This window comes from Atheta coriaria, unplaced genomic scaffold (genome assembly GCF_025399875.1).
Source record: "Atheta coriaria isolate IRGN ID8LTWV9N9 unplaced genomic scaffold, Caltech_Dcor_3.1 hic_scaffold_6_pilon, whole genome shotgun sequence".
Classification (NCBI taxonomy): Eukaryota; Metazoa; Arthropoda; class Insecta; order Coleoptera; family Staphylinidae; genus Dalotia; species Dalotia coriaria.
The window spans coordinates 7,998,676-8,024,499 of NW_027045448.1; the positions used below are offsets into that span (position 1 = coordinate 7,998,676).

At 40.8% G+C, this 25,824-nt stretch overlaps 1 protein-coding gene and 1 long non-coding RNA gene across 6 annotated transcripts in view; one reads left to right on the forward strand and one right to left on the reverse strand.

Moving 5' to 3' along the window:
- trio (trio Rho guanine nucleotide exchange factor) overlaps window positions 1–25,824 on the reverse strand; it is a 51,772-nt gene that overhangs the window by 14,617 nt on the left and 11,331 nt on the right. Inside the window, exons 1-16 of one of the 5 annotated variants that reach the window (XM_065306546.1) lie at window positions 19,496–19,773; window positions 19,122–19,311; window positions 17,430–17,625; window positions 17,074–17,368; window positions 16,749–16,981; window positions 16,236–16,682; window positions 16,047–16,160; window positions 15,681–15,764; window positions 15,396–15,587; window positions 15,210–15,332; window positions 5,909–6,273; window positions 4,957–5,119; window positions 3,807–4,896; window positions 2,632–3,740; window positions 2,334–2,575; window positions 2,149–2,248 (exon numbers count right to left, since the gene is read on the reverse strand). In XM_065306546.1, coding sequence (XP_065162618.1) covers window positions 2,149–2,248; window positions 2,334–2,575; window positions 2,632–3,740; window positions 3,807–4,896; window positions 4,957–5,119; window positions 5,909–6,273; window positions 15,210–15,332; window positions 15,396–15,587; window positions 15,681–15,764; window positions 16,047–16,160; window positions 16,236–16,682; window positions 16,749–16,981; window positions 17,074–17,368; window positions 17,430–17,625; window positions 19,122–19,311; window positions 19,496–19,589 — 5,037 coding nt within the window. In that variant the 5' untranslated portion in view covers window positions 19,590–19,773. Of the gene's footprint in view, window positions 1–2,148; window positions 2,249–2,333; window positions 2,576–2,631; window positions 3,741–3,806; window positions 4,897–4,956; window positions 5,120–5,908; window positions 6,274–15,209; window positions 15,333–15,395; window positions 15,588–15,680; window positions 15,765–16,046; window positions 16,161–16,235; window positions 16,683–16,748; window positions 16,982–17,073; window positions 17,369–17,429; window positions 17,626–19,121; window positions 19,312–19,495; window positions 19,774–25,824 lie in introns of those variants that run through there. The other 4 variants (XM_065306547.1, XM_065306550.1, XM_065306549.1 and 1 more) reach the window with 4 other exon arrangements.
- On the forward strand, window positions 17,195–17,904 carry LOC135795032 (uncharacterized). Its single transcript, XR_010549013.1, has 2 exons — window positions 17,195–17,312; window positions 17,750–17,904. It is a non-coding gene; the product is annotated as an uncharacterized lncRNA (long non-coding RNA).

Below are 25,824 nucleotides of genomic sequence, written 5' to 3' on the forward strand. Positions count from 1 at the left end.
TACCATGGCATTCTGGCTCGGTTGGCGGCGCAGGAGGCGCGCTTGAAACGAACTAGGAGTGTCGATCGTGTGCTGCCTGGTGAGCGTCGGATGCGCGGCGACGGATCCTCGGAACCACGGCAAGGATATCTTCCTTTTCGATTTCTGCGGCTTGGGCAGCCCGCCACTGCCACTACTGCCCGGACTCGACATTGTCGTCACCGGCACTTAAAAGTCCCCGCTATTTATTTAAAGTCTCTGTTGGTAGTTTGCTTTTTTTGTTTTAATTTTTATTCGCTGCACTCCTCGCACGCGTCAATAAACGTTTGCGATGCTTACTTTATTAGCGCGGAGTAAATGTTGTGTAGTTTCGACGGATATCTGCGGTCGTACGATGCGGTAAATTACAAACTTCTCATCGTAATTGTACGAACGTACTAATCACAGTTAAAATATTTCCAATGTATGTGGTATTTTTTATTATTAAATATTATTTTTATATATGTAGCAATCTTTTTCCTATTATTTTGTTTAAATTCCAGTACGCAATTATTTATGTATAATATTTAATATGTAATGATATTTGTAGTTAAAATAGCACCAATCACTGCATTCTTTTCCGTTTTCGTTATTTAAAGTGACTTCTTCGTGTTTCGCTGGACCGGTCCAACTTTGATGAGCGTCGCGATTTTTTTACGACATGGCTGATACGGATATTGAGGTCCCACTGACATCGCCGGCACTCTAACGCACTAACCCGTCCATCGGAATTGGAATTATCAGCGCGCGCGGGAGAGAAGCGATAGGTGTAATCTCGGCGCGCAAATAATCGTCCCGGCGAAGCGATGATAGTATTTTCGCGCAGATTAAAACCGCGCGCACTTCAACTGCGGCACCGGCGTCGTAGCGCGACGCATGGACCGCGGCGGCGACGTCTTCAGAAAGAGAAACTTCGACTTTAGTTTCGCCATGTTGCTCACGCGCGACTCGTCCTCGCAATGCTGCGGATTTTTGCATGGAAAACGGCTAGACTCCGGCGGCAGTGCGCGTGAATCTCTTGCGCTGCATGCTCTCTCGGTGCGGTGTGTTCGGCGGAATGCGCAGCACGGCGCTCGGGTTCGATCCCGGCAACGAACTGACAGCTCCGGCCGGCCCGGGAAAGGAAAGCGCCGGTCCGGAATAGTCCGGACCAGCGACGAGCGCGAGCAAACGCGAAGGAGGCGACGACACAGCAAGAGAACTGCTCTCTTATGCTCCCGCACGCCAAATCGTAGAAAATGCTCTTTAATTGACCATTACCCATTGTGTAAAATTGGTACAATTTTTAGCGCAATTCCGTCCCCCTGCGAAAATTAGATTGACGCCCAGCTGTGTTCGCCGATAATATCACACAGAAGTGATAACAAACCAATCAACATTAATCGGGCAATAAACTAGAGTGATTGCTTGCGTACCGAGTTTGTTATCTGAAGAGTACCCGCGATGTTTACGCAACAAACACACAGCCCTCGATAAAAACGAATAGTAAAGTAAACCTTGGGCGGAAGTAAAACGCACGCACATTAATCCATATTTTACGAGTAGCGACCATATCAAACAAAGCCATTAACTTGAAAGCAAAATTAATTAACAATTAATGCCGCCGCATCTTTGTTTGCTGCGTCGAGACAAAAAAAGGTAAAAAGCCGCGCGTAATGTCATAGGGTCGTGACCCTGCGTGCTCTCTCGTCCTGGAACCTAGAGCCTTGATCTACATCTGGCCAGCGGGACCGAATCCGCTTCGAAATTTCAAAAGATTTCATTCTCGTCTTATAAGCCGTCGCGCAACGTCGCCGTAAAGACACAAGGCACTGAAATAGTCTGTGCAACGAGAGAGCAATTCAATCACGTCGGAGATCGTAATTTTCCGGGTGGCGTTGATCAAAAAGTTCAATCATGTCGTCGCCGGCGTAATGGAAACGTTACCGACGACGTTGGCGCTGCCGGCGAAATTACTATGTCGATCAACATGCATTATTCAGCGAGGGGAAGAGTTTTCTCCGCCCGATCGATTTATCCGCTAGCCGTGAACAACTAATATATGTTTGTATGCCGAAATCCAACAGTGTACAATAAATTGCCTACCTTTGTAGACAGTAGCCTACTCTAATATGTATATGGGTTGCCTACCTTATCAGAATCGGTCGTGTTGCCGGAGCCGAAGGAAGTAAGCGAATTTCTATCCAGATTTTCAACGCTCTCGTCCAACGACGCGCACTCCTCCATGTCTCTGCAGCAAATGAAATCGTATTTTAATTGGAGGAATACATCAAACAAGTTGCAAATAATGCAATTTAAGAATTGCCAACACTCACCGGCTCGACCTCTGACTGTGCGTTTTCATCTTGGCGGGGCTCTTGGGCAGGGAGAGCGGCAGGGCGCCGCTGAAGTACGTCTCCTGTATGACTTCGCGCAGCTTCTTGACCCACAATTGCTTCGTATCCAGCGAGGAAGCTCGCAGAACAATGCGATAGTCGGAGATTGGCGCGCGGCCCGTCCACACAGCGAATTTACATTCGTCGCCTTCCATGTGTTCGGTTACACCCAATTCAGAAGTCTAAAACAATCACATTTAATCAGCAAATATTTTAAACACACGAATTAAATACTCACCATTAATTTGTTCTTATAAATATATTTCACTTTTCCCGCCGAGTCCTTGACTTCTTTGGCAAACAGTAAGTACAATTCGAAGAGGAAAATGTGCCGCTCTCGCCCCTTGCGGATGAGTTGTTTAGGATCCCATACACTGAAGGCATCCTGTAGGATAACTTCACCGAGTTTATCGACCGAAACGTCGCAACCTTCCAGTAACGAGAGGTGCATCGCGTCGTTGGCCTTCTTTGGCACGTTCAACATGACTTCCAATCCATCTTTGATTTCACCTTGACCTTCCTCACAGTTTGATTGTAGGTCTTTTAGCAACAGCTGGTATTTTGTTATTCTCTGGACAGGTTTAATCAGATATGCAGCAATAGGATGCTCCACTTTGTGTTTTTTCTGTAAGTCTTCAAAATATGTGCCACCATGCTGTACCAGCAAACTGTTAGACTCTGGCTTGTTCTTACAGTAATGCACATACATATCGAACTTCTGTGCCCAAGTCACAAAACAATGGCCGACATCTTCAGGCATTGTTTCATACTTTTCCAACTCTTTCAAGAAAATATTATTGTGGAAATGATAGATTTCCTCCATATTACCAAAAATGATCTCCTCTTTTCCCACAATCGGCGATGGCAAGCTTTGCGCGGCACGCATTTCAATAAGGAATGATTTAATACAAGTTTCCAAATCTTTTACATAAGTGCGTTCGGTTTGGAGAAGTTCCCCCATGATAAAATCTTTCTTCCGTGCTGATCTACGCTTCTCCTCGTTCAGTTCCTTTAAGTCTTTGGCGGCAGCTTCGTTTACTTTTGATTCCAAGCTCGGATCGGAGTTCCTATCAATAGATAACTCCTTTTTCTCACATTCACCAACTTGGATACCCAAAGTATCCTCCAATTGTTGACGATAGTTCTCCATGCGAGAACTAAAGTCCTTGTAGCGGTTATCTACCGCTGCAACCCATTGTTTGATTGAGTTAGCGTGAGCATGTCCTTTTTCGACAAGACTATCAGCGAGTTGAATGAGTAGTTTGACACGCTCGCGGGTTTCTTTGGCCGTTCCTTTAAACTCATTATGCTCGAAAAGCAAAGACTCCGTTTCTTCCACGTTATTTCCTGTAATATTCAAGAAACAAAACACATTGTAGTATATTCCGTGCTTTAATTACTCTAATTACGTACCTAAATTCGTTGCGTGCGTCGTCAGATAACACTCCCCTGTATCATGGATCCATTCAATAGCCTGTTTGGCTGACCTTTCAAACAAAACAAACTGTTGGCATTGATCAAGCCGTTTCTTTCGCTGAGTCCAATGCTCCAGCACTTTGTTCTCCTGACTAAGCAGTTTCTCTAAGATCGTCTTCACTCGCGATTCTTGATTACCGGTCCCATTGGGATAGTTGTAAAACTGCAAACTTCGGGTCGTATACTTAAGGAAAGTCTCGGCTGTCCTGCGCGCTAACGTACACGCTTTCAAGAAAGCTTCCTTCTGTTCCTGATGCTTGTTGATCAACTGCGAGATGGACGTGGCTTTATCAATACCCTGCGCTCCACTCGCGCACCAGTCTTCATCGCGCCGATATTCCTTCTCCAAACTGTCCAAAACCGTGCATACCTGCTCAGCTGTCTTGTAAAAGTTCAAACTTGCAGTTACCAATTTGTGGCGTTCCTCAGCGCAAGTTACCAGCTGCTGCCAGCGTTTCGTGACTTCCTCCGAAATATCTTTGATACTCGGCGGGTCGTAATGATTAGCGTTGATGAGTGCATCGGCTCTGTATTTGACTTGCACGGCTGAGGTGTGTGTCTTCTCAATTGCTACTTGGAACTGCTCGTGTTCCTTCTTAAGTTGCTCGGCATCCGCGAGTGAATTTGGTATTGTGAAGCTTGCCATAAGCATCGATTCCCCATTGCGGATCCAACTGATTACCTGATTAGCATCATTCTGGAATTGCCCGAGTTGAATACACTGTTCGAGTTTAATCCGCTTCAACTCCGCCATTTCCTCGAGATCCATTTCGCGCTCATGCAGAAACTCTAGTAAAACCTGCACTCGTGTTTGCGCGTTGTACTGCGCGTCAGCCATCACACAAATCCCCGATGTTTCAAACACCTGCACCAGTTCCTGTCCCTGTTGGAGCACCTGGAACGTTGTGTTTTGCATCTGACTGACAGACTCGTTGTGCAATCGCAGTGACTGCTCCGCCTTCGCAATGTCGCGCGTCAGCTCGAGATGCTGCAGCTCTTCCGACCACATTTCCAACTGTGAGGACACCTAAAATCAAGTAGCACTTTGTTTAAATCCATTCATGTAAACTTAAAACTTCGCAATTACCTCCAAAGCATCTCGCTCGAAAAGCCGCAATCGGAGACACATGTCCAAGCGAAGTTTACGCGCCGCCCAGAGTTCCTCCAGATCGCTACGTTGTTTCGAGAGGCGGTCGAGAGCCGCCTCCACCGCAGACACAGAACCCGTCGAGTCCATATCGCCAATTGTTCTGCAACAAAACAAATTATTAATCGGCGCATGTGCATGCGTTCTGGCAATAGTAATTACAGTTGGATGTGCCATGACGTGACATCCGATAAGATCTTGAAATATGAATTGAGGTACTGTTCGTTGTACTGTTAGAGTATGCCGACGCATAATGGACTCGTTATGAGTTATGACCGAAAGGAAAACTTCCTCGCAAATTATCATCACGTGCGCGTTGTGACATCAACGTTTATAAATTAATTTTTCAACATTCGCGCTTTTGTAACGGTAAGTGCAGCGACAAGACCAAAGCAGAGAAAATTCGTTACTCTATATATAGAAACTTCTCAACTTATTCATCATTCAACACATGTTGTTCTCCTCGACATTCATCACAATTTTAATGAATCTAAACTTCTGCTTTTCTTCTCTTGTCAATATCAAGCACAAATAAAAAGAAAACGTGTGTAGAAAATAAAATCTCTTCATCTGCGCTTATTTTTACCGACAGCCTGGTATTCTTCTAACCCAGATATTATTTGAAAGTCTAAACATATTTGCATTTCTCAATATCTCGGCAAATGCAACACATGTTCGTTGCATCCTTTCTTTTTATTTAATTAAACTTCACTATGCATAAAGACTCGGATCAAAACATTTTAATAAATCATCAGCGTCCCACATTTTAATAAAACTTTAATTTCATGCGAAGGTTACCACTGCATTGTGTTATGCGGGCTCTCACGTATTGTATTAAAATGTTTTATTTTTATTTTCCAGAATTAATAATAATTAATTATCCTTGACTAACCTGAGCTCTTGGAGTAAAGCTTCGCCTTGAGCGATGGTCGAAGCGCAAGCGTCCAAACTCTGATCGCGATGCTGTGCTGTTTGCTCCAGCAACACCTGAGTGGCTTCCAATCCTTCGGCGACGCTCTCGTCTGCTTGCAACTCTTGCCTCAACTCATCCACCCAGGTAGAGAGTTCTTTCTCGTGAGTGTAGAATAAAACAGCGAGATCCAAACGTCGTCGGCGCTGTTCCACACGTGCAGCAAATGAAGTCACGTGCGCCTCCAGCTCCTGTGCCACCGAGTAGATCTCATCCGGGTCGCATTCACCCGTGTGTGCTAACTCGTCGGCGGCGGCAAGCAGTTTATCCGCGTTTGTATACGTATTCTGTAAAAAATAAATAAACACAAAAATATTAACAACATGTCAGCGAGGTATATTGAGGCATTTAATACATAAATGCATTTCTTTGACGTGCATTGTAAACGTCCATCGCAGACGTAGAAAAATGCCTTTCAGAATGCGCCCACACGTGGACGGGGCCACCATTCAGAATCAGTTCTCGCGTTATATTCTTATTTATTGCCGACATACATCATCTGTTGCGAACATCCATTTATTTTTCAATTGATAGAGCGTCTCATTATTCCAGCGACGATCGATACGCAATCGAAAGTACGTACATATACGCGAGCACAGCCATTTGCGGCACATTAAGCACGTCCCGACAGACGCGGAATAAATCACGAACGTATATTATTGCAAGTCAAGTAGTCAACAACAGCCTCTCAACATATCATCAACTAAATATATTCCAAATGAAGTAAATTATGTTAAAATTTGTACATTTTGCCACAATAAAATGTCCAATCAGGATAAAAGCTCATTGTGTTTCTACAAATTGAGGTGCAAAAGTGGAACAAGAAAATATCCAATTTTGCAGCAATATTTTGCTGCATTTCTAAAAATAGCACAAAACATGGCACCGTGCGTTTTCACGCTTTATTTAATTATATGCACTTGGTTACGTCGCGCTGGGCTGCGTTCATGCGTTTCGCTGCACACGCTCCAATTTAGTCGCGTACGACTTCTAATTAGATTTACTTGCGGATGCAAAATTGTAATTGTTTAATTTCGGATGTAATTCCAGACGCAATCATCATAATAATATAGTTGAACAACAACAACAACAGCACCATCACTGGGGAAAAATATAATTAACAAAAATGTGATCATACAATATATGCGCAAATGTCCGTTAAATTAAGGGTTGGTTGGGGGTATGTTTGATGACACGTGCTTTCAACCCCACTAGCAATGACTTTATAATGCGTCGGTTAAAAAAACGCGTGTTTAAGTGGCAATTTCAGACAAATTACATATTTTTTTCTACATCATAAAAATAATTGAAATTAAAATTCTCCACTACGTGCACCCAAAACGAGACGTATTGAATTTCATTCCAGACATAAAGCAAAATGGGGAAAGATGAATATAAAGCAGTGTTTCGAGAGCGAGTGTGCTTAGCATGTGGAGATGTGGGGTTTCTCCCCCATTAAAAGAAGTAATACAAATAAAACTATTTAAGCGCTGTCCATAAAAAAATACACCCGAAACGCAACACACTCAATCTTTGAAGGAAGCACGCCGTCGAGCCGCAATAAATTTTGCTTGACAAGAATTTCTTTTTATCACATTAGACAATGTCGATGCACGTGTCCACGGCTGATTGTGAACTCAAGGAAGTGTTATAATTAAATAAAACACATCTGCACCCCAATAGTGGAGGAGACCTATCCTGAGGAGTGTTAGGCATCGCATAAATTGGATTACAATGTTGAGGGAGACAACGGTATCGATGATGAGGTGTCTTTTTGTCACAGCTGAATGGCTTCAACCAAAGAATTTTTGCAGCAACATTAAAAAACATTGTTTAAATAATGCAAAAAATGAATAAAAATTGATTTAAATTTGCTTCGATTTTTAAAATTTTACAAAAATCTCATTTTAGCTGTTATACCGTTAAGTACAACTGTCAAATAAATTAATAGTTAGATGAGGAATTTAATCCAGCATCTATTTCCATCTGACTCATAACTCTACTATCAGAACTTCGCAAGTAATTAATTGATAACTAAAACAATCGTGGTATTATTCTCGCACCATGAGTAAAGCTGTTGCAATCCTATTACTCTGTTTAAAAATATCTTCCCTTGTTGCTAACTCTCTTAAAGAATGACGTCACCACTCAATAGAAAGCAATTTTGTAGAAAACTTTTATTGACGCATATAACTATCATGGTTAAGTTATATTTACACAAGCAATGGCCATCATTCACCATCAAAAACGAATCTAAACATTTCATGCAAACATTCAGTGAATGCACGAGCCTGAGAGTCGAAGCATCTGATATTGATTGCCGGATTTGCGCGCCTAGACCGCCCGTCCCAGGGGAAGGTTCTCCCTTTCCGCCAGCCGACCGAAAGAACCCCGAGAGAAGCACAAAACGAAGAAAATCGCACCCATCGCTCCAAGGATATGAACTGCGTTGCGGAAGGTCAGAACAAACACAGGCGTGCGCGCTCGTACGCACAACTGCGAACCGCACATATTTCACTTGTTCATTACGTCTCCATATCGGGAGCTGCGGCTGTGACCAGCTTGCTTTACGGCCTTTTTGCGAGCACCAGCCGGCGGACGTTACAGAACGGAACTTGAGAGTAAACACTCCATTCCACTTTCTGGAAGTACCGCGCACCGAGCAAATTCTGTAACTTTATTACTGTTTATTGCCGGCCGGCGGCCACAAGTCCAAAATGAATGGCATGCAATGTTCGAATACTATGAGCAATGCGAGCGCGGTTTGAGAGCGCGACGAATTTCGGACATGCAGCACGCAATTAATCACTGTACGAATTCTCCGACAAATTGCCCACTTGAAGCAGCCAATCATACTTCCACAATTGGTTTGCATTCTCACATCTGCCTCAAACACAAATACAAATAAAATCTTTTGTTTTTATACACATTCTTTGCCGGGAGTAGGAAAAAAACATATTACATTTTAAATGTGCTCCGCGTACTTTCTGCCCTTTCTGGAAGCATGCACGGCCGAGCATTACATAAACCTCCTTTAATAAAAGGACTAAAAGCGGTTTTGTCAGCAAAACAGATGCATACTGTTCAGTCTTCAGGGAGAGCAAACGTAAGCATCAAGCGCAGCGCATTGTGAGTGAAACGTTCCCGTTTTGGGGCGTTTTTAGGGTGTCTCGTGAATGAGAGAGTGTATGTGTGGTGTGCATGCACGCATTCAAAGAATGCCTCATTTCATCACGCCATCATTTTCATCACGAGTGCGTGTAGGTGGTGTGCGCTCGTGCAGTTATCTAGATGCCAAACGACCTCGCAACGTCGAGTTAATCTCCTGTTTCTGAACCACTTCATTCAACATTGAGGGTGGTCATCGCAAGACTACCTTATTACCTATTCTAAAGGGCGTCTTCAGTGCCCAAGCCAAAAATGAGTTGATCTTAGTCATCAGATGACTATAAAGGGAGAGTGACATCAGGATTAAAGCACAGACGAGACAGAAACTACTAATGTTGATTACTATTTAGAAAAATTGGCTAAAATGCTTAGAAATTGTTGTCTTATTGTTGCATGTTTAGTATAAAACAAAGTTTTTCTCTTTTTCTCTTCGAAATTTGCTCTCTATTCGCAATCAAACAACTCCAAAGTAATAAAAATCAACAACTTCAGTTGATGTAGCATGTGCCCTTAACTTACCATGCACTATATTACAATAAACGTAATAAAAATGTAAATTATATCACAATATACAAGAATTTATTCCTTGCTATTGATGCCCAATGTTGCCCGGTTGCAACAAACATCTTGCAGTCTGCGAGTTTTCGTAGAAAGAATGTGAAGAATGTGGAGCAACTCCAATTGAAAAACGCCCGCGTAAAGAATCAAATAAAACGCTCAGAAATACTTGAATCGAACAGGATATTACGAAATGCTAAAAACTACAGAAGCAGCTAAACAATTGAACAAATCAAGAAATTCCAGACATAGAACTTCCATTATGCTTTGCATCAAGTTCTTCCTACCTAATAATTATGCAATACATTATTATAATTTAATATTGTTGAAGTTGTGCACGGTCAAGCATCAAATATAATGTCAACGTATTCTCACAAAACTATTACAAAACAAGTTATAAAACGTACTCATTTGTTGAATTGTACTATAATTGAATAATGTAATATAAAATAAAATTATATTTTACATCATTGCACAAACTGTATTGATTTAAATGTTCTACGCAACGTGACATTTTCGATATTATGCGTATGATAAAATCACCGAATGATGCAAATTTTCCAAAAGCATTGTGTTCGTATCCGCCGATGACATGTCGATGACAGACGCGATCGTGAAAAGCGATACGCGCCAAGGAAATGAAAGAAAATCGTTATATGGCATCGGCACAAGGGGCACCTCGTTACTGTAATAGGATTGCGATTGCAACTTTCTACTTAGCGACAGCACCATAAAAGACAATAAAACACGTTAAGACGTAAGGCATACGCATTAAAGCGATTAAAACCGTTATTTTCGTCTTTTTGCGCAGAAAAAGACTACAACAAATTTATTATAATCGTTTGGTCACTGCCTAACTGTCACAGCAACAAATTCAATTTGCGTCTATATTTTATTGATTTTCTATTTTCTAATTCATTAGTTTCAAGTTTCGACCCGGCAATTTGTCTGTGAATTGAGTGACTATTGAATGAAATTCAGTTTCACAGCTGCACCGTGTTCCATTCATGTGGACATTTAAATTTAAATAAAATCGTTGCGTGCGCGCTGCTGCAAGTGCGTGTTGACTGCCCACGCAGTATTTTCAACTTTATGTGCTATAAGAATTTACACCACACATACATACGCAAACACACACTGTCGATTCTTTAGTGGCACATTAAGATTTGTTTATAAACTTTGCATCCGAAACACTCTTAGCTCTCTTATAGTATATGAAGTCGCAAGTTGTAACTTTAGTGCATTAAAAGCCATACTTTGCGGTTGGCGGCACGAAATATCGAAGAAGTAAGTCAAAAGTGAGCCAAAGCAAACGACTGTGCTCCACACATCGTACCGTTACTTCCGCCATATAAACCCAGCGCCGCGAACCTAGATTTCTAATTTCATTCATTCGCCATGCAGCAAAACGCAAGCCGATAAATAAAACAAAGCCGGCCGAACGTACGCACGGCGCAATATTTGATTCTCGCCGAGTGATATTAGAAATACATTTGTCGGAGGAACTAGCCGACTTGCAAAACAATTGAAAATGCATGTGAGGTAACAACATATCAAATCGAAACGAAACGCATAAAAACTGGCATACACTGTTCATGCAATCTGATTTATGATCTTTCAAGACGTCGAAAACAAAAGTTGCCAATTGGCAAACAATGAATTCATGATTAATTTTCATCATAATGTTATTACCCAGCAATAAAACGCAAATAAACAAACAATAAGCGATGTAAAACGCACTCAAGTAGAAATGAATTTTGTATTTAATTAAATATTATTGTATATGGAATAAATGACATTATTACAAATTAAATGCATTTCTTCTTTAATGGTAATAATTACTAAGTAAAACGCAGTACTATTATTGCTAAAACAACGAATTTCTTAAAAGGAGATTGAAAATAAAATTTTATACTCGTATCAAGCTAATATTTGTTTCTTATGGCAGGAAAAGGAAATTGTTTAATTATCTGAAATGACTGCAATAATTTTTTCCTTAAAAGCACAAAAATAAAATTTCCTTTCTTTGCTTTCATTTTCCTTAAAAAGCACTACACTAATAAATATAAATATGATATATCTCTACAAAGATAAATATTTTAAATGGCTATATGATAAGAAAAAGTTAAAAATTACCTCGCACGCTCAAAGTAACTTTGTTCCTTTTTTCAGTTTTTCCTTCCTCGAGTTCGTAATCCAAATCCATAAAACGTAATTTATAGCAGTCCCTTCCAAACGCGACTTTTCACTGTATTTTCACTCTACTATCGCAATTCGTAACGCGTGCGCGCATTTTGTGTGCGCGGTAAGAAATTAAAACTTCTTCGCAGTGGTGTGTGGTAAATTTCCCGCAAACACGTAATATTCTAATCTGGCGTGCGTCGGCACGCAGTCCAGTCCATCGAAATCCTTCGTCTATAGTCCTTTCACCCCTTTTATATTTGGCAACCGTAAAAAAAGTCACAGTCGTTGACACGTAATGCAGTACGCGAGTGATTATTGTTATTACCTCAATGGACGCGAAACTTTTTCTCCGGCGATTCCAACACGTTGCAGATGTTGTTATTGTTGTTGACAAAAACGCGATGTGGAAATTTGCGCAAATTACTTCACTGTAAACGAGTATGAGTCGAACTCGTCGTGTTGCATGCTAACCATTCTTGTGCTCGCACGCGTGCCACTCGCACACGACTAATACTTCTCGAGCCTCGATTACTCGAAGCGCGCTTGTTTGGTTCCGCGGATTCTTCGCGCGCATGCGCACTTCGCATCTGCATGCATTTACGACTTTATTGTTCATTTTCATTAAACAATAATCGCTTCTTTAACTTTTATACTGCCAGCGAGCATAAACGCTTTGTAACTAATGCTCACAACTGCTATTTATATTAATGCGCTGCTTAATGTAGCGAAGGAGAGTGTTTTCTTTGAAAAATCGAAATTTAATCGACGCCTTGCAAAGAGAAAATCGACATTATCAACGCCTTTAACAACTAAATAACTTAATAACAACAAAAGCATTATAATCATAACTAATTCATGATTGTAGATAAAGTTAATTTGTATACGTTTTGTTTGGCGGTGTTCTTTTGTTCCACGCAATGTGACTGACAATGATGGCGGCCGAGGCAGAGACAGGCAAATAACATAATTGATGTTTTAATTTAAATGGATTTAAATGGATCGAAATTGTGAAAGGACGAGGGTCGACGTCTACACGCAACACACGCAGACGCTTCTAATAAAAACTAGAGTCAAAGGTCTTGATATCTTGATAATTCAACCCAATGCAAAATATTTGACCCGGACAATTTATACCAAAGTAAAAAATAAAGTAGAAAAAGTTTTAAATTGCATTTCACGTCTCAAATTACAAATTTTCACACTATATTGCAATTTGATCCTAAAACCTCAACTTTGTTTCATTAAGAAGAAAAAACTAATCACTGTATTGGCTATACGGGCATTGATTTACCAATTATCTCAAATTACGACGTAAAACGCAGCACGATCAAATGACCCTTGTCGACGCAATAAAGCGCACTAATTACGAACTTTTTTCATCATCATCATCATCACGCGCTGAAAGTCACGAGTCGCGCGCGCGCGCCAAGACGATAATCGCCTGCTTAATTAATTAAGCAGGCATCCACCTCCTAAAGCACCTTTTTCTTATGCTGGTGGCGCTCGTTTAGTGTCTTCTGCGAGCGCAATCACATCGCGCGTATCGCGCGAAACTTTTGCGTGAATTATCGCCTTAATTTGTTAGTTTCAAACCGACGCGGCTAGTCTATGCGCTACAACCTACAACGGCCGGCTATCTGCTATAAATAAACGGAGATAATAGACCTTTGTGCGTTTTGCTTCAACCTCCAACCAGCCACTAACAAGCCACAACTTACTATGCTTTGCTTCCAATTCCAAGTTTTGCACTCTGACTCACTGCCCAGGCATCCGGGCATACGGTCAGCTTTCACGCCGGCAATATTTTGAGTTTTTTTTTAATTAATTAACGTTATTACAATCAGTTTTTTTCGACGATTTTCGATAACGAAGAAAAACTAGGTAAACAAAAATTCGTTGGTGCGAGTTAGCAACCTTGAATTGTTTTCACAAAATGTAGGCATGTAGGTATGCCGTCGCGTTTATGCCGGCATAAATAAATAATTAAAAGTAAACCACGGTAGATAAAAGCAATAATTTTATGTATAATGTCATTTGGCAACTTAAAAATGTAAAAATGGAAATTTTATGTTTCTACATACACAGTCAATGTAATTAATAATACATGTACGTATTTACTTAAATTTCCAAGTGATACCTAATACTTTACCTAATGGATTTTAACCCTAATGAAGCAAATGTAAACAAAGCAGACCACACACAAGCGCACACGATGCAAGTGTGCCTCAAAACTGCAATTAAACTGATTTCAGTTTACGCATTTCACGATTCTCTTGTTGACTGATTAGCGATGACACTGATGACTATTAGTTAACAGCCAACAGACCATTACGAGCACAAATATGCACGCAGTTAACGATTCGTCGAATATTGTTTGTCCGCCGCTTCAACTTACAAAGCGCGCGCTATTTTCCGTCAACTCGATGAGTTACTCAGCAAACAACACTGTGGCGTTGATGATGCGATAAAATCGCAGGAAGTAGTTGCACCCAGTTTTTCACACATTTATTGTCGACGTTTAAATTTAAGAAACTCTTACTCCGCATAATAGAATGCAAATTGGAGGGTTGCGCGAGTGTTAAGAAACTCAAAAGAAATCATAAACGTTGGGGGAAATTCTAACAAATATTTGCTCATTATTTTTTGCTTTTATGTCTATTTACTGAATTATAATAATGACTTACCAAAATAAACCGTCTGATTTGTGCACTTTTATTACGCAGACAATAAATGATAAAACTTCACATCAAATCCGCATCTTCTCAGCATTTTGCAATTTCGTTTCGAAACCAGCCGACAGCACAAAAAAAAACGAAACATCTGATCCCGATGCGAACAAAAGGGGGTTGTTGGCTGTTTGATGTAAAGATAAATGCACGCGTTTCATCATGTGATAGAAAGGGGATTTTCAACCACGTCGCTTTGGTTTACGCACTCGAATCGCGACACAAACGCGCAGTATCGCGCACCATCAGCGAACTAGGTATCGACGAGCCGCGAGTAGGTACCAACCGTACTTGCACTTGTGTATGATGGTTTGAAAATAAGCCCCGCCAACCGGGCGCATGAGAGGGTGAATATCGGAATATAAAGTCGGCCTGTCTCGAGTTGAAGGCGAGCCGTTTGTCAGACTTACAGTCTTCAGCGTTTGATGGATAAGGTAATGAATATTTCAAGTGGCATTGTGCGCAACAATGTCTACAGGCAAACGTATTCACCCATGTTTAGAGTTTACAGCCGTTTCAAGTAAAAAACAACGCTAATCATTTCGAGGCCTACGCGGGGAAAAAGGAGAGAAAAAAAAAACACATACCTGTGCTACGTTTTCGAAGTGTTCGTGGCTTTTCTGATAGACCCGCGCTTTTTGTAAGTTACGTCCGATTCCAGTGTTTTTACGTATAAAGACTTCACCATGATTCGCCAACCAATCCAGCACCTGCAAAATATTTACAAAATTCATAAGAAAATCATAATTATAAAATGATTTTATCGCATTTACCTGTTTAACATCTTCCTGAAACAGTCGCAGTGCAAGCCGCTGGTGTAATTTAATCTTCTTCGCGTGCCACTTCTGCTCCAACGCTCTGTGATGATTCAGAATTTGATGAATCACAGCCAGGACATGACTAGCACCTTCGCTGTAGTCGGCTGCCGGATTACCGCCAGGACGAGCTTCATAATTTGCATCGCTCTAAACACATCAGAGATAATAATTTAAGAAATTATTTTTTTCTAAATTACATTTATAAAAAATTCTTTCAAAAATAAGAGAAAGGATAGTTACATGTTTTCGTTCGGTTCCAGGCTGATTGCAGACTTGCACCAAGTGATCTAACTGATAAAGCAGCTTTTTGCTCGTGCTATGTACCTGTTAGAAAACCAACACCTCATTAGTGAGTGGTTCCATAAACAAATTATCATTACATCAAATGACAGCAGTGATTTAATGACCAGCGTCCGTAACCTAAAGTAATGATAGCCACAAAGAAAGTTATGCGATGCATTATTATGAAGAAGTTGGAATACGGCACGTAAACAATCAAAAACGAGAAGAATATGTTGAGTTGAGTGGTTTAAAATGTTTGAGCATTAGTGGAAACCCGCGTAGAACCTGCACCAGAACTGAAATGGTAAAATTTGCGATAATTACGTTCGACATAATCGAATTCCGATCGGAATTATTGATCTGCGATTCTGGTAAGTTATGGCACACTTGTAGCATCACATCAAGGCCGTTTAACAAAGCCTGGTAGGAATTATAAACCTAAGAGAAAACATTGAACATCTAAAATTTCTAAAAGCAAACAACAAAAACGCGCCGAGTGCATTACGAATTTACCTCGGTGTACGCCTGACACATCGACTCGTAGAGATTCTGATGTTGATGAATTGAATTCTCCAAGTGCATAATCTCCGAAGGTATATTACTGTTCTCACACGCGTTGTTCCACGCGGGTACATTATCGACATACTGCTCAGCCTTATGGTGAAAAATAACACTCAACGCTAAGACATTAGTACGCTCGTCTAGACCAGCAGCGAAATCCTTCCACGTGCGATCTAAACGACCAGCCACCGTACGGATGTGTCCGCCGGCATAATGACCACTTTCAATCAATCGCGACGCTACCGACAGGATGCGATTTATGTTCACGTAGACATTCATCGAGCTCATCGTAAAATGCTGGTGTTCCTCCTGCAATTGCTTCGCCAGCTGGTAAGTGTGACCGATCTCCACGTAATTCAGCAAGAACACGTCGCGATTGTGACAGATCCAATCAAACATCTAAAAAAAAACGCACAAATAAAACAATTATTGCAACTAAAATGGCAATAAATTAAATTCCTCTACCTTTTCACAATCTTGTTCAAACAATCTCAGCTGAAAGCACTGATCCAATTTGATTTTCTTATGATGCCATAGCTGTAGAAGATTTTGATGTGATGTGTGCACCGCGTCGAGATTTTGCAGAACAAGATTCTTGACGTCCGTGTCGGTTGCGCTGCTGCACGGCGATTCGGCATCGCGATTAGCGTCACCCTGACCCGTGTCGTTACCGCAAATCTTTTGCAATAAGCTACGACCTGAAAGCGCAACACAATACCATACATTACCACAAACAATTTACTTTAATGTTTGGTTTACTTTAGCAAACCAGTTTTTATTCAATCATTACCTAACAAATCAACGTCTTCAAGTGGCACCTTTTTGATTTTATTCTTCATCTCATTGTGCAGATCAATTTTGTGTTTTGCACCGCTCACATCATCCGCAAAATCATTGCGTGCGAGATCCTCCTGCAGGTCGTCCAGACGATCGAGCAAATCAGCCGCCTGCCATGAAAACTCCTCCACCGCCAGCCGGGTTTCCAACCAGTTTGAGTGATCGTAGCTGAGCGTGCCTTCGAGATCGGAGGTGAGTTGTGAGGTATCTATTATTTTAGGCAAGGCTTCCAAACTTATCATATTTGTCTACAACAAAAACCACAAGTTAAAGCATCATCAATCACGTTTTATGCGAATATATCTATACCTCAAATTTGTACTTGTGTGAGCCCAAAGACGTGCGCTGCTTCTGCCAGAAATTATCGGGCTTAACAATTAAGGCTTGGTGGACGACGCCGGGTGGGAAATGCTCGTGCAACGCTTTCAAAATCGGTTTCACAGTCGACCAGGTAGCGCCGCGCATATCCACCAGCACGGTGAAACCCAACGAACGTGCCTCATCACTGCAAACGAATAAATATAAGCATTAAATTATCACAAGTGATTGTTGTGTTTCGTGTATCATGTCATATCAGTGTGGTAATGTATACCACCTACTTTCTAAAGATTGATTGCGTTTTGTTGCAGCGGGCGCGGTCGATTACTGCCGTGAGAAATCGCCCAAGAAGAAAGAAACAACTACAAAGCAGATGATGCAGAAACAATTCCTAGATTTCCCACAGAACCTATCGATAACTTACACTTCCCCGGCCCAGTTGTTAAATAAATGTATCGTATTTCAAGCTAACTTATTTGTTATTGAAATGGTGCATAAAATTTTCCAACAACATCGCAATAAAATCGACTTTTTGGCCCAAATTTCGATAAAATATAAGTTTCTAGCTACCTTACGTGATTTATTATCACTCATTCACCCCTCCTCGATTTGATTCTGCGCCAATATAGAATAGGAAAAGCCTGGCATGGCAAAAGAAAACTTTTCAAGTGCTTGTCGTTGTTTGTGCTTGGCTCCAGCTTATCACAGCGTCATAGAATTCAATTACAGAATGAAAGAAACATCGCTGGCATGAAAATGAAGTTTATACACTACGCAAGCCATATTTAATGCGGTGTGTGAGTGTAGAGTGTGGTCGTAATATGCAAGACAGCAAGAAGTTGCTTCCGTCTCCTTAGGCGACGACGAGTTGCATGCATTTCTGGAAGTGGAGCACACGAGTGCGGGATGAACAAGTTGCGTCCTCAAAGCAACCCACCTAGAGTAGTAGGCGAAGAGCTTTTAAGCGTTGTAAGTGCCACTCGTTGGATTTAATTAGAGATGTACTCGCATAAAAGACGACGGGACGCGAGATGGTAAACAAATTAAGTTAGATTTTCAAAAATCTGTTTTTCCCGCAGACTCCAAACTTTACGATAAGTGTAGATTGAAAAGTTTTTCGTAAATCCCTTCGGTAAATACACAATTTTCGCACGAATTTGACGCAGTAAACAGGAATAACGCTCCCGAAAAGGGGGAGAAAAGGTCGAATTATCTGCGTTCTACATCTCCTACTTATAACGTCATAACCCACCCGCCCAGCGATGTGATCCGCGTCGGGATAGACACGAAAATACGATTTTTTTTCATCCGCCGACTGTAATCTTGTTTCTATTCCCATCACGAGAGCGCCAAGAGTAGATTTGGCACAAAGCACCAACTCTGACATTTCCCGCACATCCAAAAGCGCCCCATTCGCAGTATAAACAACACTAAACGCAAAATCAACAACAAGAACGAACACATCCGGCAATAGCAAAAATATCTAAAACACATTTATATCATCAGTTATGAACTCCAAATGTTGTTTTCGACAGCAGCAAAGTTTTAGCGTGAGTTGATAACAAGCCTGACCTCGAAAGAATTGCCAAGGGAATAATGTAGAACTTTCCGAGCGGCGCAAATTATGCAAATCGGTAGCGTGGAACAGTTATTTCAGTTAAGTTGAGTTGAAGCTCTACTCACTTGGGTATGGCCAAAAGGTACTGCAGCAGGCGCTTGTAATCCTCGGGCTTGGCGCGCTCGCGTCTTGGGCTAGCTGGGAAAGAAAGCACAGGCCCACCACGACGATCCCTGCCGCCGGTAAGCACCACCAGCCGTTCCTGCAACAGCGGCATCAGCTCCAATGCGCGTTGTCCGTCCATTCTGACGTTTCCTGCAACACACAGCACAAAAAACAATTACTAAAACAACCAAAACTCCACATAAAAACGGGAAACAATTAAATGATTACACTAAACTAAATTGCCGCCATCTATTCATCAAGATAGGGTGTAATAAATAGATGCTAGATGTACTTTGTAGTTGATGATGAGAGATGGGTCACATAACGAAATTACCGTACGGACTCGACGAGCAAGTGGCGCTTGTGCTGATGTGACGCATACGCGGCTTCATCGCGCGAGTGTTACAGCAGGAAGCCGCCGCCACCATCGCGGCAGCCGCCTCCGCTTCGACAGAGTAGTGCCAGCTGTGCGGTCGGCGCTGCCGCCAAAGGAGACTACGCCGACTGGGGTGAGTTGCACCGCTGCCTCCACCACCACCACTAGCATCACCACTACCAACAATACCACCACCACTAACAGAAGCAGTGGGATGCACGTCCGCCGCTCCACTGCAGCCGGCCATGCCGCCGTCCAATTTAATCGCAGCGCGTTATTGCAGCCGCGCGCCGCATTTCACGTGGTCTGCATTTGTACAAGAGATAAAAGATAATGCGAGCCGCCATTGAGAGACATCCAACAACAACAACAACAAACATTCCAACATCCAACAAAACTAAACACACAAAAAAGATTCAAGTATAACAAATTCAATGAAGCACAAAGTGGAATAAACTGCGAAAAATTCAATTTCCTGCCATTTCTGCCGTCAGATAGCGGTCTTCATTCAATTTATTAACAATGATCGCAAGAGTCTATACGAAACTGTCATTTCCAAACCGGATACTATAATGGAACATCAACAACCAGCCACGTAACGAAAACCAATAATGAGTTTAATGCAGAATAGATTGCGTATATAACATGATATTTTTATGAATAAACTTGTGAAAATTGAAAATTCCACTACGCATACAACTAATTTAACACATGAGCACACCATTGGAGGCAGCCGCGTAACATAAACCCCTTTTAATATGCGAAACATGTTTAATATTGAAACACTCAACTGCTGTTCGCGTGTTCTGCACCGTGTAACGTTTCATTAAATTTCGTTATGTTTAATTTTATTGTATTCGGCGCTCGCGTTTAATAAATTGTCTTTCCTCAGTCGTCCCAAAATGAAATTATTAATTAAAAGACTACATACGTACATTGTAGCGCTGTGAGCGAACGTATAAAGTAAACTGATAATAAAACGTAAATGAATATTAAATTTTAATTTTACGAAGCGCGTGTAAACAAACTTTATTGTAATAAAAAGCATCCAGTAAAGACGTTAAAATCTACTTTACTACTACTGGGTTTATATTTTTTTTTTGTGTTCGATTTGTAATTTTGCGCGTGTTGTCTTGAATGCTCGCCTACTGTTCCATTTCACATGCCGGCGAATATTTCTCATGCAATTACGTCGCCCGCATTTCTCATTCCGACGATTTCCGTTAAACCGCGCGCGAACCGCTACGCAGATAGAACAACGAGAGGCGGTTTCAGGCGCAAAGAGATAAAAGTGTCGAAGAGACTCCAAATGCATTACAACTACATGCAGCGGCGGTGGAATATGATTATTAAACGCCGTTACCGCCTTATTATCTTAGCGCAAAAAGAGGGCAGTTATTGCCTAGATGGTTACGCTTGCGCCTCAACTACTTTTTCCTCGACTGCAAACTGCTGATTACAGAAATAATAATATTATTTCTTTTCTACTGTAGTTTCCGCCGTGTTTTTCGCTTTAGTTTTATTGTAAAATGTGCGTTTTTTCTGCTTTTCAAATCTAATGCGATGCAATTGTGCCGCGTGAATTTTTTTATATTTAAGTAGGATTTTTGTCATTTGCATTTTGCAACAGGTGCGATTTGCTAATTAGATATCCGAGTCGCTCGACGTCGGAGAACGACATTTCATCACCGAGAGAGACCATCCGCTGTTTAATTAAACATCGATTTGGGTAATTTACAGTGCACATCAAGTCACAATTTTAATAATGATGATGAAAATGAGTAAAATATGAAATATTTATGAAATTTTGCATTTCTGCTGTTGCATATTCAAATTACTATCAAAACAATCAACTATTAATTAATTTCTATGCAATATATTACTACAACACATTAGAAAATCAATATAATAGTTTTGTAATTAAATATTTTGATACAGGCTGTATAAATATCGTTAATGAGTTTTCAGATTGCTAATTATAATTGTTGCATATCTCGATCGCTATTTCAATGTAAATCATTTACCAAATAATGCATTCAACCAGCAATTACCAATGTTTTGTTTCGACGAGGCAAACGTTATTTAATTTTCCAATATTTATACCTCTCTGTTAATGGCATATATGTGTAAATACTTGCCACTGGCAATAAAACAAATGTAGAAATAAAATCACAGCAATAAAAGTGCACTTTAATCGCAGGTAGAGGGACCTAAACCAACATCCACGCGATAAATTCAAGCGTAATATCGAAAACAACGAACAAACCTATTAAACATTAAAGGATAACCTCGCGCCATTAATCAGTAAAATGCGTTTTAAACGTCCGCGGCCTAGCGACTCCACCACCCCCAAACACAACGACGTCATCAAACACGCAATCAATAATAATAAATAGATAAACAGCGCATTTTAGGACGATTGCGTCGGGCAGACCAATTACCCTTTCGATGTAATTCATAGGCCACGGTTAAATGAAGATTAACCCCGTCGGTTTACAGTTTGGTCATTTACGTCATTCATTCCCAAACTGTCCAAACACAAAGCCCCATTATCTGCGCCGATGGCAGCTATAAAAATCATGAATATTGATTAATGATTAACATTTGATGACTTTTAATTAAAACAACATTTACGTTAAAAGTTAAACAATTCACAGCGCGAAATTAAAGTGCCAGAAACACGCACACATCACGTACAAACGCTACACGTGCCATGTTGTCTCGGAATGTCCGGGGAAAAATGTTATACGCACGCAAATTACGACCCGCCCCGGTTGACACCCGCACCGAAAAGTTGGAAGCCGTGTTACAGCCGTTACGCCTCCTCTGCGGAGCTAACTACTCCGAGTAATTGCCGGTGAATTTATCGCTTTTCGGCGTGTGAACGTCCAATGTCGCACAATGTTCAGCAAGTATAAATGATAATCACTTCGGGAAGGCCTGGACTGCTAGAAATATCTCCAGCTTGTACGCACGTATGTTCGCGACTTGTTACCGACTTTACAACTTCCCTTTTCATTCCGGGGGATTATGTGTCACATATGTTGTAATTTCTATGGGAAATGCAAATTTTTAATTAATGCGAAACGATCATAAAGGGTTTTACAGAAGGATTTTATGGAATTATATTTTTATATTCGCAAGGTTCTAATTTGACGCGTGAGTTATTTTTGTAGTTACGGTATCATTATTTTTAATTAATTGTTCAATAAGTAATGAACTTATAAAGAGTATTTCTTGAAAAATCTATTTAGTGTTAAATTATGTCTTATAAAAGTAAAAAAATAATTTATCGCAAGACTATAACCAAAGTTTCAAATGAATTTGTGTAAAAAAACAATTTTTTTTTCTTAAAATCAACTTTAATTATTAATAACATTATAACCAATTTCCTAATAAATTTATCCGGTAAGATAGTAATAGATAGATAGTAAGATAGATAGTAAGTAAGATAGAGAATTTCATTCCCAAAATATTTCCACAAGAATTATACTTTTAAGACTAATAGTTTTTGAATAATTCAAAAATATCTAGGAAATATTAACAAAAATTCTCACGACATGTAAAGACTGTAGCCACGATGACTACAACTCAACTTTAATGAGTGATCTGCATGAAATTTAGTAGTTAAAAACAAAATAATTTCTACACGATAAAAATAAAAAAGTCCTAGCCACCTCTCTACGCATTTGTTCCAAAAACTTCAAATCCTAGATAAACATCTCAGTTTTGTTTTTCTTTCGTTGATTTATCATCCTTAATCTCAGCATGTGGATTAAGTAAAATTTAATGAAGCGTTATGTTCGTTAACGGGCGCCACGCGTAATTATACCGATCTCGTACTAAACGACTAAGTGCACAGCGATTAAGCAAATATTTATGTCATTATATAAACAGTCCGCGCAGAGCGAGCGCAGCAGATGAAAAGATTAGCTCGAATGCATTTGAATGTGACGTGTGCTTCAGGTTGCGTTTAAATTTATACCTACGCATACGTGCAATACAAAGAAAGGACGCGCGTAAAAATAGCACAAAATGAAAACTCGGAAAACGCGGGGATTTTATTTTATATTTATATAGTCTCGCGTGAAACAACGCCTTTTCAGCGCGCAGATACCGAGGATGAAAAATTGACTCGACAAAGTATCCAAACATAAATTACAATTACTTCTGGGCTTTTTGTTTGAACATGAAATGAAATATTTGATTTCGCCCTTGACCTTTGACAAAAAACAAACGGCGCACTTGAACACTGTACGCAAAATTAATTAAATTTTCAGCGTTCCGGCGCGATTTTTTTTAATTCCACGTTAATATGAAAATAATCCGCGACGATTTATTGATTCGCCTCTCCGCTGAGAAAAATAACACACAATAACCGGCAAACATTACGCATACTATTCGACAAAGCACTCCCCTTTGTGTGCTCACTGCCGACGCCCGGCGCTGAGCAATTTTTGATAAAAAATTAAAACATTGAACACAACAAAGCGAAAATGAAACGAAATGTACGCGCGCGTATTCTCGGTGGGGCTCTCCTCTCGTGTGTGGGTTATTAGACTGAATTAATAAATGAAAATGGGAATGGAATGCGTTTTTCACCCTCACACAACGCGCTACCAACCCTTTTTTCCTCTTTTTTCCAAACCCGACAAATGAAAACAGAGCTGAACAAATGCTCGAGATTACATTGCGTAATTTTCTCCAGGCACGCAAAACAAAAAATTACTTATCACTTAGGTACACATGTATTATAAGATTATGTTGATGAGAGTGGGAATGAGGGTGAATATTAAAGTCTGATACATCTACGTTTATTTATAAGTATATCAAATGATTTTTGATGAAACAACGACGTTAAGCACAAACATTCTTCGAAAAAAACAAAACAAAAAACCTCCTACCACTTCGTTCCACAACTTTTCAGAAGTCAGCGGCTGAAGTTTAAGATTGAATTATGCAAAGCAGAAGCTCAACAGCATGGAAACAACATGAAAGAGCAGCAGCAGCAGCACACAGCGAGATTTTTTGCGGTTAATTCCAACAATTTAAACGAACATGCCAACTTTTACATTTTTGCAATTCGTGTGTCGACGCAATCGCCTGCTGCAGAGGGAGGAAGTTGCTCTAGCGAGGCACGCACATTTTTAAAGAGGGGCGGCACTAGGTAGATAATAACCAAACTTATTAGATATTATTAAAATTGCGTGTTGTGGTGCACTGGGAGTAAATGTAACTGGCCGCCTTTTGCAGTATCTGCGTACTAACTAACTAACTGGTATACTAAGGATCCAGGACGATGTCAGGCGACGATGTGGCCATACGGTCAAAGGGCCGGGTGGTTGGCTCGCACAAAGCGACTTCCGTCGTCGTCGTCGTCTCAAAAAGGAAGTACGCGACTGCTGGTCGGGGCGAGCGCGAGGCGAGACGCCCGATATCGGCGTTTGCGCGCGGCGCAGACGCCGCGAGAAAGAGCCTCCACCAGCGCCGCCACCATCACCACCACCACCATGCCCACACGTGTATCCTGCGTGCGGCAATTGGACTTTGTGCTTGATACCCGTTCGCAAATTGTCAGCGAGTTACTCGTTGTGTTATTCGTGTGTAATCGTGTCACAATGTCGGAACGCTCCCGAGGGAATTGCTGCTTTCTTCAGTCAACATCCGAATGGGATCTCTTTAAATGTCAAAGAGCAGGGGTGTTTTATATCCCAAACATCAACACGGAATGTTATTTTGTTTTGTTTTTTACTTTCTTTACTTTTGGGTAAAGTTTAGTTAGTTGTACGTCACCGCCGACGGAATCAATGTTACATCGGCATTGTTCAAGGTCGCCTCCGGTGGCGGTTTTTCAGCGGGCGCAATGCACGAATCGATACTCGCCCGCGTTGTTATTACGTCTTTGGGCGGCCGTGACAGGGACGCATGCGACGCATTAAAAGCCAACTATCGCATGTCATGGATGCAACAATAAGTCTTGTTGTACAACAAAAGGACGTTCGAGACATTGAGCACGCGTCGAATTTATTTATAGCAATCTATAACGACACTTGCGACAGTTTAAACTGACACAAATTTCATTTCGAGAGACTAAAGACGATATAATCGATAAACCTAAATATCCACTAGAACTAACTCAAGGATAACAACCAGGATAAACCGCAAGCAATAAATTTTAAAATTTTAAATGTTGTGTGATTTAAATGTAAAAATTTAATTCAATCAATGCGCAAACACTGCTCAAACATTTACCTATAATCCAATTTGCATCCAAATGTCCTCCACAG